Source organism: Rhamphochromis longiceps, linkage group LG16 (genome assembly GCF_057381845.1).
Source record: "Rhamphochromis longiceps isolate RC_006_pf linkage group LG16, R_longiceps_female_GT1.1, whole genome shotgun sequence".
In the NCBI taxonomy this organism is placed as follows: Eukaryota; Metazoa; Chordata; class Actinopteri; order Cichliformes; family Cichlidae; genus Rhamphochromis; species Rhamphochromis longiceps.
Genome location: NC_140572.1, coordinates 32,585,434 through 32,601,524, shown reverse-complemented (window position 1 = coordinate 32,601,524; position 16,091 = coordinate 32,585,434). Strand labels below are relative to the sequence as shown.

Genomic DNA, 16,091 nt, shown 5'->3' with positions numbered 1-16,091 from the left:
TTGGTTTTCTTTGCTGTTATGCTTTTTTGGTTACATTTCACATTTCAGGATTAATATTTGTTATATTTCGAGGGAGTTTTAGTGTATCCCATGATGCACTAGGATGATGCAACAGGTTGCAAGTCTGACAGAAAACCTCACAGACACCTATGGTTGGTTAAAGAATCAGGATTTTTGCTATTAAACTCCACATAAAAAAGACTAAAACCAGTGAGTGGATGCTGTAGAAATCCTCTGCTGTCCTGCTGTTAGACAATATTAATGAGCCACATGGCTTTTCATTACCATGAACAAACACACTGGAGTTAATGTGGAAGCACTGGCTAAGTTCCAGTCCCTGCTCACATACTCACAGTGGTGTCTGAGGGCTCTTATGTTGTCTTTTCAAACCATTTCTGTACAACTTTCACAATACTGAAGGGAAAATCACATAATGCATTATGCTGTGATATTAAACCTGCCAAAACCCATGACCAATCCAAGTAATCAGGGTACTTAGTCTATGAATACACGTGGTCTTTGTGATTTCCACACATGCGGATTTAAGGTGAGTTTTTGTCCTTAAAGTGGAGCTAATCAGTATTTATAGAACAGTAATGTGTCAAATTACAGTCAATCTGAAACTGTCACTTTGAACATTGATCCTTCATAAAAATATCAGCTATCTGATTAACTCCAGCTGTTTCTCACAGGTGTTGGCAGAGACCTAAATGAAGCACACTGGACTTTACATTTACCAAGAGGCAAAAACCAAGACTTGACATGAGTGATAGTGTTCCTCTATAAATTCTGGATTTGAAAATAAGAAACAACTAATAAGATAAAAGAAATGAAAAAAAAAAACAATTATAATATCAGCTTAAACAATAATGATTTTATATGTAGTGTGTAGTACTTTTTGCAATGCTAGTTCTTCATGGATGTTAATGTGGTACTGTGAACATTTTTATGCTACCCCCAGGTCTAAAAAAAATAATTCATTCCAGGTTCAAAGACATGAACCAAATTTTAGAAACTACAGATATGCTTTTCAATTCCCCATAAAACATGACACATTATAAAAAAATTCAGTGCTCAGAAAACTGATTCTTGAAACTCATCCACATGTAATACTCAGCAGAACACTAAATTTGTATTTGTTTGAGGCTAAAAACAGTACTCCAGAAATGCTTTACACAGACGACTGATTGAACCAATCAGTTGTTAAAGATTCGTTTTTTCAAATGGATTAAATGCTCAAAAAGATATGCAGCATAAGCCACATTCAGGTATGTATTCATTTAGCATTTTTTATTCTATGCATGCAACACCTTATCAAACCTTGGAGACCTGCTGCGGTCTCCAAGGTCTTACCTTTGTTTCATCTGCCTGACCTGCATACTGCTGAAATATCAGACCTGGTTTTAATAAAGAATGCAGCTGATTTGATGTGATAAAAACAAGCAAATGATGTAACAACACAAGTCACGGGCACAAATGGGGAAATCTACTTTCTGTCTCTGTCTCTCCTCGTGACGGATCTACGCTGCTCAGGCTGCCTGAGGCCCAACAGCCCGACTAAGTCTGTTTGCCTTTTAGTCCACGTAATTCTCTGACTCCATCAGCTGAGCCTGAGCCTTCATCTTAGGTAGGAATGTAGCTATAGTCAGACTCAGTACTGTAATTTTAAACATATAATGTGGATTTGACTCTGCAGCAAAAAGATAAACCTATATAGACAAATAAAACCTCTTTTTATTGCCTATATCTTTGCTTAGGATAGGTAAAAAAGACAAGCACACAATGTTGCAGCTGTGACTGAGGTCACATACTGTTATTTCTATATATATGTTGTTAAAATACTTCAAAAGCAAAATGCAATCCAAAGCAAATGATTAGAATGGATTGGGGTGGGGACAGTGGGGTGAGGGTGAATTTGACTGACACATTTCTACCAAGATGCAAAATTGGCCAAGAAACGTGATGAATGTTTTATTTCATTCAATGCACCAGAGATGAACCCATTAGAGAAGCAATTTACTTCTCCTGGAAAAGCAGCTTTTATTGCCCTTCATCACAAAGGTGTCATGTTGAGTTAGTTTTTTTTTTTCCTCAATAGATGAGACGCACAAACAGTGTATCATAAATCTATACAGCAGGAACTATGTCCACTTCAGTTCTCTCACTTTTTGCACAAAAGGTAAGACTTTTCCTCCATGTACAGGGTGGGCCATTTATATGGATACACCGTAATAAAATGGGAATGGTTGGTGATATTAAAGTCCTGTTTGTGGCACATTAGTATATGTGAGGGGGCAAACTCCTCAAGATGGGTGGTGACCATGGTGGTCATTTAGAAGTCGGCCATCCTGGATACAACTTTTGTTTTTTCAATAGGAAGAGGGCCATGTGACACATCAAACTTATTGGTAATGTCACAAAAAAAAACAATGGTGTGCTTGGTTTCAACGTAACTTTATTCTTTCATGAGTTATTTACAAGTTTCTCTTTGTTCACAGCCATTGACATGTCGAAGAGGTTAACACCTGAGGAGCGGATCAAAATTGTGTTGATATCTGGTGAACGCAGTAACCGGGTCATTCCAGCAGATTTCAATGCAAGACACCCTACGAGACCACCCATCTCCCATGCTACAGTTAGCAAACTGCTTGCTAAGTTTTGTGAAACTGGTTCAGTGTTTGATTTGCCAAAATGTGGACGCAAGAAAACTGTCACTAATGAAGAAACATCAGTGGTTGTCCTAGCATCATTCAGCAAGAGCCCACAGCGTAGCACTCGCCGCATGTCGCAGTGGCATTAGTCGAACATCCCTTCGGCGGACATTAGCTACTCACAGATGGCACCCTTACAAACTCCAGCTACTGCAGCATCTCAACGAGGATGACCCAGATCGGCGCACAGAATTTGCAGAATGGGAAAAACAGAAATTGGAACAGGACCCTCAGTTCACGCAGAAGATTTTGTTCAGTGATGAGGCAAACTTTAATGTGAATGGTGAAGTTAACAAACCAAACCACCGCTATTGGTCTGACACTAACCTACACTGGATGGATCCCTCCAAGACTGTTGGGACAACAAAAGTGATGGTTTGGTGTGGTATATGGGGTACAACGATAGTGGGTCCATTCTTCATCAATGGAAACCTCATCAATGGAAACCTGGATATTTGAAATTGCTACATGATGATGTGTTTCCCTCTTTATGCACTGAAGCTGGCACGTTCCCTGAGTTTTTCCAGCAAGATGGTGCACCACCACATTATGGGTGCCAGGTCCGAGCATTCCTAGATGAACAGTTTCCTGGAAAGTGGATTGGTCGCTGTGGGCCAGTTGAATGGCCCCCAAGACTGACCCCCTTAGACTTTTATCTTTGGGGTCATCTGAAGGCAATTGTCTATGGTGTGAAGATACGAGATGTGCAGCACCTGAAACTACGGATACTGGATGCCTGTGCTGGCATTTCTCCTGTGGTGTTGCTATCAGTGTGTGAAGAGTGGGATAAGAGGGTTGCATTGACAATCCAACACAATGGGCAGCACATTGAACACATTTTATAAGTGGTCAGAAACTTGTAAATAACTCATGAAAGAATAAAGTTACGTTGAAACCAAGCACACCAATGTTTTTCTTGTGACATTACCAATAGGTTTGATGTGTCACATGGCCCTCTTCCTATTGAAAAAACAAAAGTTGTATCAAGATGGCCGACTTCTAAATGGCCACCATGGTCACCACCCATCTTGAGGAGTTCACCCCCTCACATATACTAATGTGCCACAAACAGGACTTTAATATCACCAACCATTCCCATGTTATTACGGTGTATCCATATAAATGGCCCACCCTGTAGAATGAAATACAGTTGTGAAAACCTAAGTACACCTCATAACTTGAAGTAGTCATTTTCTGTGTGACTTAAGTTTCTCATCATTGTGGAACAGTTTTGGTCCACTCTTCCAGAACACTGCTTCAGTTTATTGATGTTTGCAGGCATTCATTTATGCACAGCACTCTCACCGTCCCACTACAGCATTTCAAGGAGCTATTGATTGATTCTTGATTCTTTTCTTTTTCAGCCATTCTGTGGTAGATTTGCTGCTGTGGGATCTTTCTCATGTGCATGGCCGAGTTTAGGCCAAGCTTTAGCTGTCAAACAAATGACCTCACATGTGACTTTGGCACACAGAGCAGTTCATGGTTGACGACAGCAAAGTGCCCAGGAACAGTGGCTTCAACACAAGCACAAATCATCGCCCCTCCATCACCATGCTGACCATTATTATTTGGTATTGCATTTTATGCTTAATGCACAATCTGACCGTGAGGTGAATTTGCCCACCAGCAAACTGCCAAAACATCTGCTTTTATCGAGTTGCTCACATTCTCTGATTATCAATTAACTAAATGCTTTTGATTAGCAGCACCTGGCTTCTACATAATCTCTTCCAGTTCCAGTGGAATAAGCATGAGTTGACAGAGTCTTAGTTTTGTAGGTAAATCCCAATGCAGATGACAATTACAATTAGGAATGCAATTCAGCAGCATGCAATAAAAACATCACTTTATAAAGACTACTGCAACAGACATTCAGGAATTATATCAGTCTTAGGTTTTGTTTTTCATTTATTTTTGTGAATGTTTCTTAGGTGTAGAAGAAAAGTGCTTTGAGTGCTCAAGTACCAAAGACTTACATAAGAACCTGTCCATTTCATATTTTTATTTACTGAAATAAAATGTGTATATGTACCTAGCATTTTCATGAGGATAATGTAACTAATTTAATGCTACAGGTGTCTCCTTTAATTGAATGTATTAAAACTGTGTTTTTCATATTTATATGACAAGGCACTCGAAAGTTAAGTCATGACAGTGACATTTTATTAGTTATTTCCAAGACTTTTCTTTGTTTGTTCGAATGGAGACAGTCCAAATTTAATATTGTTTTTCATAATGTGCACAACAGATAAGCTAGAACATATTACAATTTTTGTAAAATAAATAAATAAATAAAAAGTTTTCAATATTTTGCATTAATTAATAAAAGCTCTCAAGAACTAAAACAAATATAAAAAAGATTATAAAACAAGTTCTGCAGACAAGAAACAGTCAGTCTGCTGAAAATGAAAGTGGAAAACTATTCATCTAATTATTTATTTGTAATAAATAAATACTTTCATTGTTTTTTATTTCTTTCCACTGTAATTTGAAGTGATTTTTTTCACTGAATTATTGTTTTCTTGAGTTTGATGTTAGCTGCGTGTTCTGTTATAAGGAAGTTTGTTGCATGCATCCTGCTTATGTTATTAATTATTCATCAGCACTTCAAAAGGATAAATGCACAGCACAACATTTGCCATTATTTATGGGTCACCAGATCAAGTCTCTTTAACTCTTTAAAACTTGAGGCAGTCACGTTGAATATCAAAGGAAATAAACAAAGTCAGTTTGTGTAGGAAAGATTCTGATTTACAGCCTCTGAAGATTACATCCTAAAGGGAAGGACTGTATTAACATGTTTTATTATTGGTATACCCAAAGCTGTGACTGTAAGATGTTCCCTCGCTGTTTGATTTAGCTGCATAGTTTAATTTCAAAGTGTGCTAGAGGTGCAGGACAGTGTACATAAAGGCTGGTGTTTTTACACAATACCGCTGCTACTGCCTATTAGTTAAAAAAAAAGCCTACTGTTTGTCAGCTACTGCTGCCAAGGGATTTAACAAGGCACACAGGAAGTCATTTTAAATTAACAGCAATTTTATATGCTTCCTTTTTTTAGATTAGAAATGGACCAACAGTGCAATTTCTATTAGATTCTTGTGTCAGTATAACCTTGTGCTAAATATAAGCTGGGCTTCCGGCCACTCGGTGTACTTTATTGTTCCAAATTGTAAGTCTAACCCTTCATTCAAAATATGCAAATCAGCTCTGATTAATCTCCTTGTCACTAATCCTCACAGTTGATCCCTTCCAGAGTGGAGGGTCCAATTTGCATATCTCATTTTGCATCTACTCTTTTCTGATGGAAAGCCGGTAATTATGGTTCAAGCTTGCCCCGCTGCTCTATTAGTGAATAAACGTGATCTGCCAGTCTCAGCATGAGCCACAAAGGAATTTTAATCACCCCCTGACCCTGGCCCTCGTCAAAATTTATTAAGCCCATGAGGACTGAAGCTTAGATGTTTATTCAACTATGTATTTCAGCATGGGTTTGTCTTTCAACACCTGGTGATGCTCTTTTATTTCCTTTTGTTTTTGGTTGCAATCATTTAAAATAAAGCATTTGAATGACAAGACAAATTGTAAGTTAGTCCGCTTGATTTTTAACCTCTGTTAAAGGGGTTAAAAATTTCTTCTCATAACATTAAAACCTGTTTAAAAAGCAGGGGACACATACTTCATGTTTTCAATCTACTCTTGTGTAAATGTACTTTTCGCAGGCAATTCAGATCACATTGCACTGCGCTCTGTCTGTGTCCAACATATCACTGTCACTGTGCAATGTAATACACGCATAAGTCCCTTTAACCTTGTGAGCTCAAAGTTATCATCAGTGTCAACTCTAACCCTACCATGATTTGAAGAACAGTAAAAATTTCATCTTTAAAAAATTATTTTTTTTCATGAATGGCATTTTTCTTTTCTTTGCATATATATTCTCTGCATATTCTGGTAGAGTTAGGGTTGGGGTCAGCATGGGCAGTAAATAATTATTTAATGTGTGTGAAGGTGGAAACAGGGTACAGCATGCAATTTAAGCATGTGCTCCTAAAATAACAAGGTAAGAAAATACCATGTAGTCGCTTTTATGACAAGGTAAACAGCTATTGATGCAGTGAATATTGTATCTTAAAATGACTGGTTGCTTGCTTTCAAATAATGTATAATTTAAATTACAATTGAAAATACAGCAGTACATGTTTTTCCTTTTCTCAGTGCATAATCAAGCCAGGAAGTATTTCTTGATTTAGAGCACAACAACCACTCCAAATGGAAGTTCTGATTAAACTTCCTTTTAAATTACTTCCCTTTCTTCTTGGGTTAAATTAAACTACTGCCAGTTCACTGTTGATTTACATTCTAGTTTTCCTTCAGATTATCTTTCCACAGTTTATGTGCTATAAAAGTATAACATAATGACACAAAACACAATAGCAATAACAAAGTTCAGATGATTAGCTTTCTTTACTCATGCTGATTTTATTTCACCGAACATACATTTCTGCTCTTTCTTGCTTTCTAATTTCACTTTTGTCACTTCTTCTTCCCACGTTACCGAAAGCCTCATATTCACCTTTTTTTCTGTCAGAGTTTCCTGAGGCAATAAATCGCTGGTTGCTGCTCTTTAAATATCATTATATTTCTGTCACTGTGCATTTTAGACCTTCTGTAACGTTGCACAAATCCTCCTCCATGTTCTGGAAGATGTCACATGAAGTTTCTGTTGATAATCTTTTGGCTTTAGTCCTGAACCACAAGCATCTAGAATTTGAGGAACCTGTCCTATCTCATTAGGGTAATTTCTTTCCTGACACTTTACTGATTAAATATGTTAAGATTCAGAATTTCCTTTACAACAAAACCCTATTTTTCTCTCTCTGTTTAACCCTGTATGACAACCTCAATCAGGAGTTCTTTTCTTAAGTACTTTTATTCATTCATTTTATTCAACATTGTATTTATATGTGTGTTTATAATCTAACTCCCCAAAATAAGTTCCTATACAACTAAACTACATTGTGAATTATATTTCTAAGAAAGTACTAGGGAGGGAGGAGGTACACCCTAGACATCTGGACATACTGCCGGTCACAAGGCAACAAAAAAAATATATTAGAAAATTTATTTCCCATGAAATGCAAGTGAGAATGTAGTTTATAGCATTATTCATAGGTAATTTAAAGAGTGATCTTGTGTGTGTGGGAGCCACATGGATTTATGGCCTATAATTGGCCCCACACAGGCTTTCATGAGCCAGATCAGGGCCCACCATGGTTTATGTGGTTAACTTGTGACTATGTTATAGGTCACATGGGGCCTGGAATGAAAATAAATAAATAAATAAATGAAAATACAAGATGTGGGCCTAACCAGGGATAAATAAAAACAATAAAATCTTGGCAGGCATCTTACTTTTCCCCCCCAATAAGATAAAAAAAAACATTTTCGGTGATCTGCTCAACACTTGTCTCAACACTGAAGCCAAGAAAGTCATTTCCTTTTTAAATGGATCACAGCCTGCTTTACACTCACTAAACCATGTACCAAAATTCCAACTATATCTGAAGCACATGGTTGGCTTAACCTGCCCATGAAGTCTACTCAGTCCAGTCAGGAACACAATGAGAAAATACGAAAATGCATTTATTTCAGTTTCACTGTGACTTCAAGTAAATTATTTGACTCCTTTTTCCCAGCAGCAGTGACCACATTGTTCCATGCTGAGCATGTTGTGCACTGAAAGAGTCGCTGTCTGTTTACAAAGCAAAAACTCAATAAGCGCAGAGTCCTATAGGCACAGTTTAAGTCAACATAAAAAAATGGTATGAAACCAACAGCCCAAACTTATCTATTTACATTCCACCCATCTGAGAGGGCAGCCAGTGTCTGCATTCCATTGCATATTCTATACACACCATATGTAGATATAACAGTCTCAGTATGACAGAGATGGAAAAATAAGAAAATAATAAAAAAAAATAAGAGTATTTTCTTCTTGAAAAAAAAATGATGATTGTACAGATCTAACAAACTTACCGGTTTCACATCATATGCGAAGAGCACATATTTCAGGTCAGGGGAGACTGCATACTTCGCCACGTTGAAGTTAATCTGATGAAAATAATAAAGAAGAAGAAATATTTTACAATACGACAAAAAAGATCAACTCTAAAGTACAGTACCAATGAAAAGTTTCAGTACACCTACTCAACCAATGAATCTCGATGAGTTTACATTAGGTCAGTTGAGTGTGAAGATCAGGGGATCTGATGCAATCAACTGTCAGCTATCATTAGTCTGCAGGTATGTTCAGTGTTGGGGAGTAACAGAATACATGTACCGGCATTACGTCTTTAAAATACAAAATATGAGTAACTGTATTCTGTTACAGTTACCGCTTAAATAGGTGACAATTAGAATACAGTGATTTTGTAGAAATAAATGGATTACACAGTGGTCTTTTCCTGTTTCTAATTTTGGTAATTCTATGAATCCCCAGAAACCCAAACAAAACACGCAATAAGAGCCTCCAATGTAAGTGTCCTGTTACATCAGAACTGCACATGATTATTTGCAGCTAGCAGGTTGTTAATGCTATCCATCAAGTCTACCAGTCTGCTGTCTATGAACTAACCTCAGCTAACACCAGCTAAAGATGTTAGCTCGGTGGCAGGTAGCCTTCAGTAATAGCAATAAATTACACAGCAATAGTACAGGGTGGGCCATTTATATGGATACACCGCCTGAGCCAAGGTGTGAAACTGGGTGTGGGTCCCAATCAGCCAGAGTTTCGTGTGAGTTCATTGTGAAACCTGGCCCCACCTTATCATGCGAATTCCTGAGATCAGATGGCCCAGGATGTGAGTGGGCGTTAAGGTGTCTGGGAAGGGATCTCAAAACTGGATTATAGATGGCTATAATCCAGTTTTGAGATCCCTCCCGAAACTCTGGCTGATTGGGACCCACACCCAGTTTCACACCTTGGCTCAGGCGATTAGAGGATCATCAGGGGGTCCTTTTGTCCCTCTGTGGGGGGTTACTCCCACTAGGTTTATATCTGGGACTCTCCACCATTTGACCTTAGAACTGAAGAAGCTTCTCGGATGAGAGGTGAAACGTCTTCAAGTAACTTAAAGAAGTCCAGACGCTTTTATTTGCAAGCTCCTTTGACGACGATGACCTGGATGACTGAGAACCTTCACAGACAAGCACACCATTGTTTTTTTTGTGACATTACCAATAAGTTTGATGTGTCACATGGCCCTCTTCCTATTGAAAAAACAAAAGTTGTATCCAAGATGGCCAACTTCTAAATGGCCACCATGGTCACCACCCATCTTGAGGAGTTTGCCCCCTCACATATACTAATGTGCCACAAACAGGACTTTAATATCACCAACCATTCCCATGTTATTACGGTGTATCCATATAAATGGCCCATCCTGTAGATTCATGTAGTTGTAAAAAGCATGACAATATATCAAGTAATTCAAAGTATTCAGAATATGTTACTCATATTAAGTAACTTAACAGAATACGTTACAAACTACATTTTGGGCCATGCACTCTGTCATCTGTAGTGGAATACATTTAAAAATAACCTTCACAACACTGGGTATGTTTTGGCTCAACAAATGAAGATCACTTTAAGTACAAACAAAATACGATGCGTGTATCTGAATCACGCTGTTGTGGTCATGCTAGATAAGTGTTGACTTAAATCTTCAAAGATGCCTACAGCAACCCCCCACACCCACCCCGACACACACATCACAGGTCCTTCTTCATGGCAAGAACCACCTAATAACAAAGTCACTGCCCCTGGAAACCAAACTCTGGACTCCAAAGTCAAAATCTCTCATGTAGAGATTAACATGCTTTTATTTTTCTAACCTTTCTACCCAAAATGCCAGAAAGTGAAACTACAGAGTACAGTCTACAACGAGCAACACCACTGTGCAACCTAAATATGTAGAGGGTAGGAAAAAAAATCAACTGAATGGAAATTCTCTTAATCTTAATGAAAAACATTTAAGACCAATCCAAAGAGGATTTAAACTTTCACCAGAGACAAAATTTTACCAAGGGCTGTTAGGGGCTGATCATATCTCTATAACTCTTTTTGAATTACCTTATGTTTCACCCTCAGTTTCTACCTCAATTAGCTTACATAGTTTTCTTTTTGCAAAGTTACCATTTTAAATGAAAAAGCTTTCTTCTGCCTAGTAAATTAAACATTACACTGACTCTCTACACCAACCTGTGGTACAAATTGGTGTTACATGAAAATAAAGCATGATCTTTATTTAGCAGAATAGTCAAATTTGATGATTTTATTTACATTTAGTTTGAAATTATTTTTAAGGTCACAAATGCAAAATGCAAAAAATGTACCTTTAAATATTTTTATCAATTGGAGAGAAGTTATCTAAATGTCAGGGGCCGGACCCCGCCTCCAAACACACCCATTCTGGGTCTTATCTATATATGACTCCTCCAGTTCTACAAGCTGTTTGTTCTTGTTTTCATGCCCCACCCTCCCTCCCTCACGTTTTTTCAATTCTTTCACTTCTCATTAGTACATGGGGACCTGCCAGGCCCAGTCCCCATCGGGGCCTTCCCCAAACCGGAGCTCATTTCTTGATTAAGCTATTCACCTTTATCTACTAAAAATGCTACCAAACCTTAAATGAGGACTTGGGCCCAGCTAGTGAATTAATATTTGAGACAGTTTTGGCTTCTTAATTTCCTATAGACACGCCAGAATAGAGTGTGCCCAAACTTTTGAATGGCAGTCACCAGCCAGTAAACAAGACTAATAGTTACTTACAAATGTGCCGTTTGTCAGGACGATCTCTGTTTCATTTGTGAGGATGTTGAACTTGATGACATGGCCGTCACTGTTCCTGTAGATGACTTCAGAGTCTGTGTGAACAAAAAGGGAGAACAAAGAAAAAAAACACCTGCATGAATTCTGAAAGCTGTCATAAAAATGTAGAGAAAAACTTTAAACTGAAAGAACAAAGCAAAGCAGCCATTGTGGATTTGTTTAGAGTTGTCAAGATGCCATTAAAAACAACATCTTTTCAGCTTCACTGTTCCCTCAAATTAAAAAACAGTAAAAACGCCGCAGACAGCCAAAAGGGGCCGAGTTTGAGCGACGGTGATGTAATGTGATTAACTGCGAGCATGAAAAGTGAGATTTAACTGTCAGACAAACACAAAAGGAAATGCCCAGATTTTTCATCTCGCAGGTAGCGCGGCATGCTGTGTATTGATGGGAGCAGCATTGTGTGACGCTGCCAGGAAAACATCTTTTTGTACAGAGCAGAATTGGATGGACGTGACTGCATTGTTTGGTTTGTATTAAAGCTAAACACTGAGAAACACAGGCAACCATAAATGTCAAGGAATGTATGCATCCACATTTATAGTATTCATACAAGCAGAGTGAATCCACATTATACTAACAATCCTAATGCTCGGTGTAGTGAAAGACAAAGAAATCTGATGGGGATAAGCAAAATTTTCCTCATTCATGTTATTGATAGTGAAATTATCCATGTAAAGAGCAGATTTCCATCATCACAAACAGCAGCTTCCAAATTAACAGGCACAGGGAGAAAATGCACCAGCAATTAAGTATACTTTTCTTTTTGTTTCACCTGTTCAAATTATGCATCCGGCTTTCAAATGTACTTGTATGAATGCAGCTCCTGTACTATTCTAGCTGCAAATAAAGGCCCCAAATAGTGAGGCTGAAGCAGTGACAAAATGTGGGTTTGACGAATCGAACAAAAGGACAAATGAATCTCTGGTGTAACAAACAGTGAGGTGAGCAATGCCATAAAAACAGCGGGTGGCAGAGATGTGACAAAGAGTATTGAAAGAAGAAAAAAAAACCCGACCAGTATAGTTAGCTCTCAGAAACAGCAACAAAGTTAACCTTGAAATTTTTATCTTCTCTGGGAATTCACCCTCAGATTTTTCTTTGGCTAGCTCTGCTGGATAGCTATCAATCCAAAGTGAAATATCTGAACATTTAATGGACACTTGGAACAAACATTTATTGTTCCCAGATAATTAATCCTTTTTTGGCTTTTCATTATGTGCCATTGTCAGGTGAAAACAATTTGTCCCAAACCTTGGCTTCTGGCTAAAATCTGTTTTATATATATCCCGCTTATATATATCTCCAGCATTTTGCCCCAAACGCATCTATCAAAGTGTCGCAGCAGGCTGGAGCTGCAGTCTGTGTGTCATTTGTTTAACTGTTTGTGAGGTATGTCTCTCTTTTTGCTGCATTTGCATTTAGGAGAAGATCATCCAAAGACATGTTAGAAGACATGTTATCAGAAGGTAAATATTAATTTTGCTTGATTCACCATACTGAGATCTGCAGTATAGGAAAGTTTATCCATGGATTTGCTGTGTTTTAAAAATAAAATTCTGTTTTTTTGCCTGTTGTTTTTAATACTCAAGTTTATGACGCCATTTTCATATTTGCTATTGATATTTATCTATAAAAATTACTATTACTATTAAGTTGTATTTTTTTTGTATTTTTTTGTATTTTTTTTTGTATTTTTACTCAGTTGTATATAGTATTTGTATTTGTATTCTATTTTTATCTTATTGTATATTTATTTTATTTTATTCTACTGTATATAGTATTTTATTTTATTCTATTCTGTACAGTTGTGTACTGTATTTATTCTTATTGTATTCTAATTTTTGCCTCATAACTTTTGCACTGTCCACTTCCTGCTGTGACAAAACAAATTTCCCACGTGTGGGACTAATAAAGGTTATCTTATCTTATCTTATCTTAAGTTTGTTTTGATTAGACCTTATGAAACTACTTTATTCTTTCAACTTTTATTTATTTAATCATTTCAATTATTCTTTATTTTGTTTATTTGAGATCTATTTTTAGTTAATTGAAATATTTGTTTATTCTATTTGATGGAATTTTTTGGCTTTATTAAGTTATTTGTTTTTTATTCATTTATTATCTTTTTTATTTTGTTTTTGTTTGCCGGAGTTTTTTTTTTTCCTGTTTTGCTCCCATGTTTTAGGATAAATAATAGATCTTTAGTTACCTTTATATTAAATGATTGCCTTAGTATATCATAACCGTTTTCTAAAGTTATCACTGGGTGGATTATGCAAAACAAACAATGAACAAAAAATGTAAAACATACGTGAACTGCAGAACAAGTAAGAGGAGGTTGTGATGGATAGAGAGTAAGAAAGGGAATAAATATATGGACTTGCTTTGTATTAAAGCAGATGATGATTGATTCACCTAAACATAACCATAACATAATTGAATAACACTCGAACTCTAAAGACAACGGTTGTGAATTAATATGTTTCCTTATATATATTTAGATATATACACTTGCAAAAACTGAGAATGTGTTGTTGATAAGCTTGATTAAATACGTTTTAAAGATAGTCTGAGGATTATAAATAAAGTAATAGTAATGGCTTTTCTCAGATGACGTTAACCTGCTAATAAGTAAGTAATAATGTTATCATTTCATCACAGTCGCATATAACCACGACTAAAGTGCATCTGACTTCAGCTGAGGGTTCAGTATATAAATCTACGGTGGAAGTAGCACAAACAAATAAGCATGACCGAAAAATATTTCACAATTGATAGCCACAATACCCAAACTCACGTTTATATTATCTTCTTTTAATGTAAAACTTGTTCAGTAGATTTTTATCAGTAGAGGAGCTCATACTGCATGGCATGAACTGGAGATGAGTTTGTGGTAGTTTACTGTACAACAGAATTTTTCAATGCAAAATACAAACATTAGACATTCATCTCCGTAGCAACAGCACCTCTTGAATCAGGATCTTCAGGGTACTCAAAAACTATTCAAAATATTCAGCTCTGAGAAAGAACAGGGCCAAGTTTCCTGCCAGGGAAGTAACATCTTCGGAACAATCAGATACACAAATAAAGGTTGACAATCTTAAAAGTTAAGTATGCAAGAAAAGAGTCACAGAGGTGAATGGCGCTTTAGCTGCAAATTTGAGGAAACGGCAAGAAATGTCAGGTGATAATGTTTTTATAACTGTCAAACCCCTTCAGCTGCAATATTTAATATTGGTTGGGCTATACAAATAAAAGTGCATTGAATGAATTGCATAAAAATGACTGGACCTTATTGGATGGAAGCTGTGGCTGATGAATGATGATGAATGAGCCTGTGGTTGAATGAGCTAATGTGAGCTAAAATTTCACTATGCTGCCTGAACAAGCACAATTCTCCATTCAGGTTTCCATCACAAGTTTTTGGCCCTTTTCAGATGTTCTTTCCAGTAATCTGACAGCAATTTAACACAGTTGCGCAATGTCAGAATATTCCACCTTTTCATTTGTTGATAAATGTCACAACAGCAATCTCACCAAGTCACACTTGCAACCCTAAAACCTTTGAAACGGAATACATCTGATTGAAGACGGCGAAATCGATTGGCACACAAAAGATTTCGGTATATTGGTCATGCTGTTCAGTCTCATGTGCTTAGTGTCAAATACAGCACACACTGTGGCTCTTTCCAGAACAGCTTCTGTATGTCTGAATAAAGTTACAGAACATTACAATGAATATTTCTTAATAACACGAAACAGCCTCATACCTTAGATGGCATTTGCAGAAAGCGTGTCTTTTCAGATCCAGATGATGGCCATAGTTGTTTTTACATATACAGTAGAATATGGTATTACCTGAAGCAGGCTCATTTCAGTGCAGAGCCACATCAGCTACTGCAATAGTCCTGCTCTTACTGGATTTATATACCAAATTGACAAATTTAAATACGGTATTTCATTTGGCTATAATAGTTGCACATCTACAAAATACCTTGCAATCCACCTCAACATCAGCATTTCAAGATGCTACCTGACACAGCTGTGATGCAGTCAGTCTGCCTTGATACAGGTAAAGTAGATACATTGTGGGTTTAGTCTTCATTAGTAATATTCTCGTGTTTATACAGATTGGCATTTTCCTAGGAGCTGGTGCAAAAATGAAGCCTGAGTTGCATCTCTATACACTGCTGAGTTAACCAGTTTTGCCATAATGCTGAAAAAACAGTGACACTGTTCGCTCTTAAATTTCCATGTAAAACTGACTCTAAACATGCAGGGTGTATCATTTACAGAAAATGTACCGTGCTTTGTTTATGTTCATGTCAGTGACAACAGCAAACTTACAACAGCTGTGAACACTGTGCCAAAACTCTGGCTCCAATTTGTAGGTCCCGAGTGCCACCACTCATTCTTTACCCTGTTGTTTATAGATGAGTATATTTTTGATCTTAAAACTTGTGATGTTGTGTTACATTGTT

General features: G+C 37.1%; 1 protein-coding gene across 2 annotated transcripts in view; it reads right to left on the bottom strand.

Annotated features, from left to right (window-relative positions):
• Positions 1–16,091, bottom strand: part of dpp10 (dipeptidyl-peptidase 10 (non-functional)) — a 269,654-nt gene that overhangs the window by 62,547 nt on the left and 191,016 nt on the right. For both annotated transcript variants that reach the window (XM_085383846.1, XM_085383847.1), the window contains exons 4-5: positions 11,548–11,642; positions 8,754–8,828 (exon numbers count right to left, since the gene is read on the bottom strand). In XM_085383846.1, coding sequence (XP_085239972.1) covers positions 8,754–8,828; positions 11,548–11,642 — 170 coding nt within the window. The remainder of the gene's footprint in view (positions 1–8,753; positions 8,829–11,547; positions 11,643–16,091) is intronic.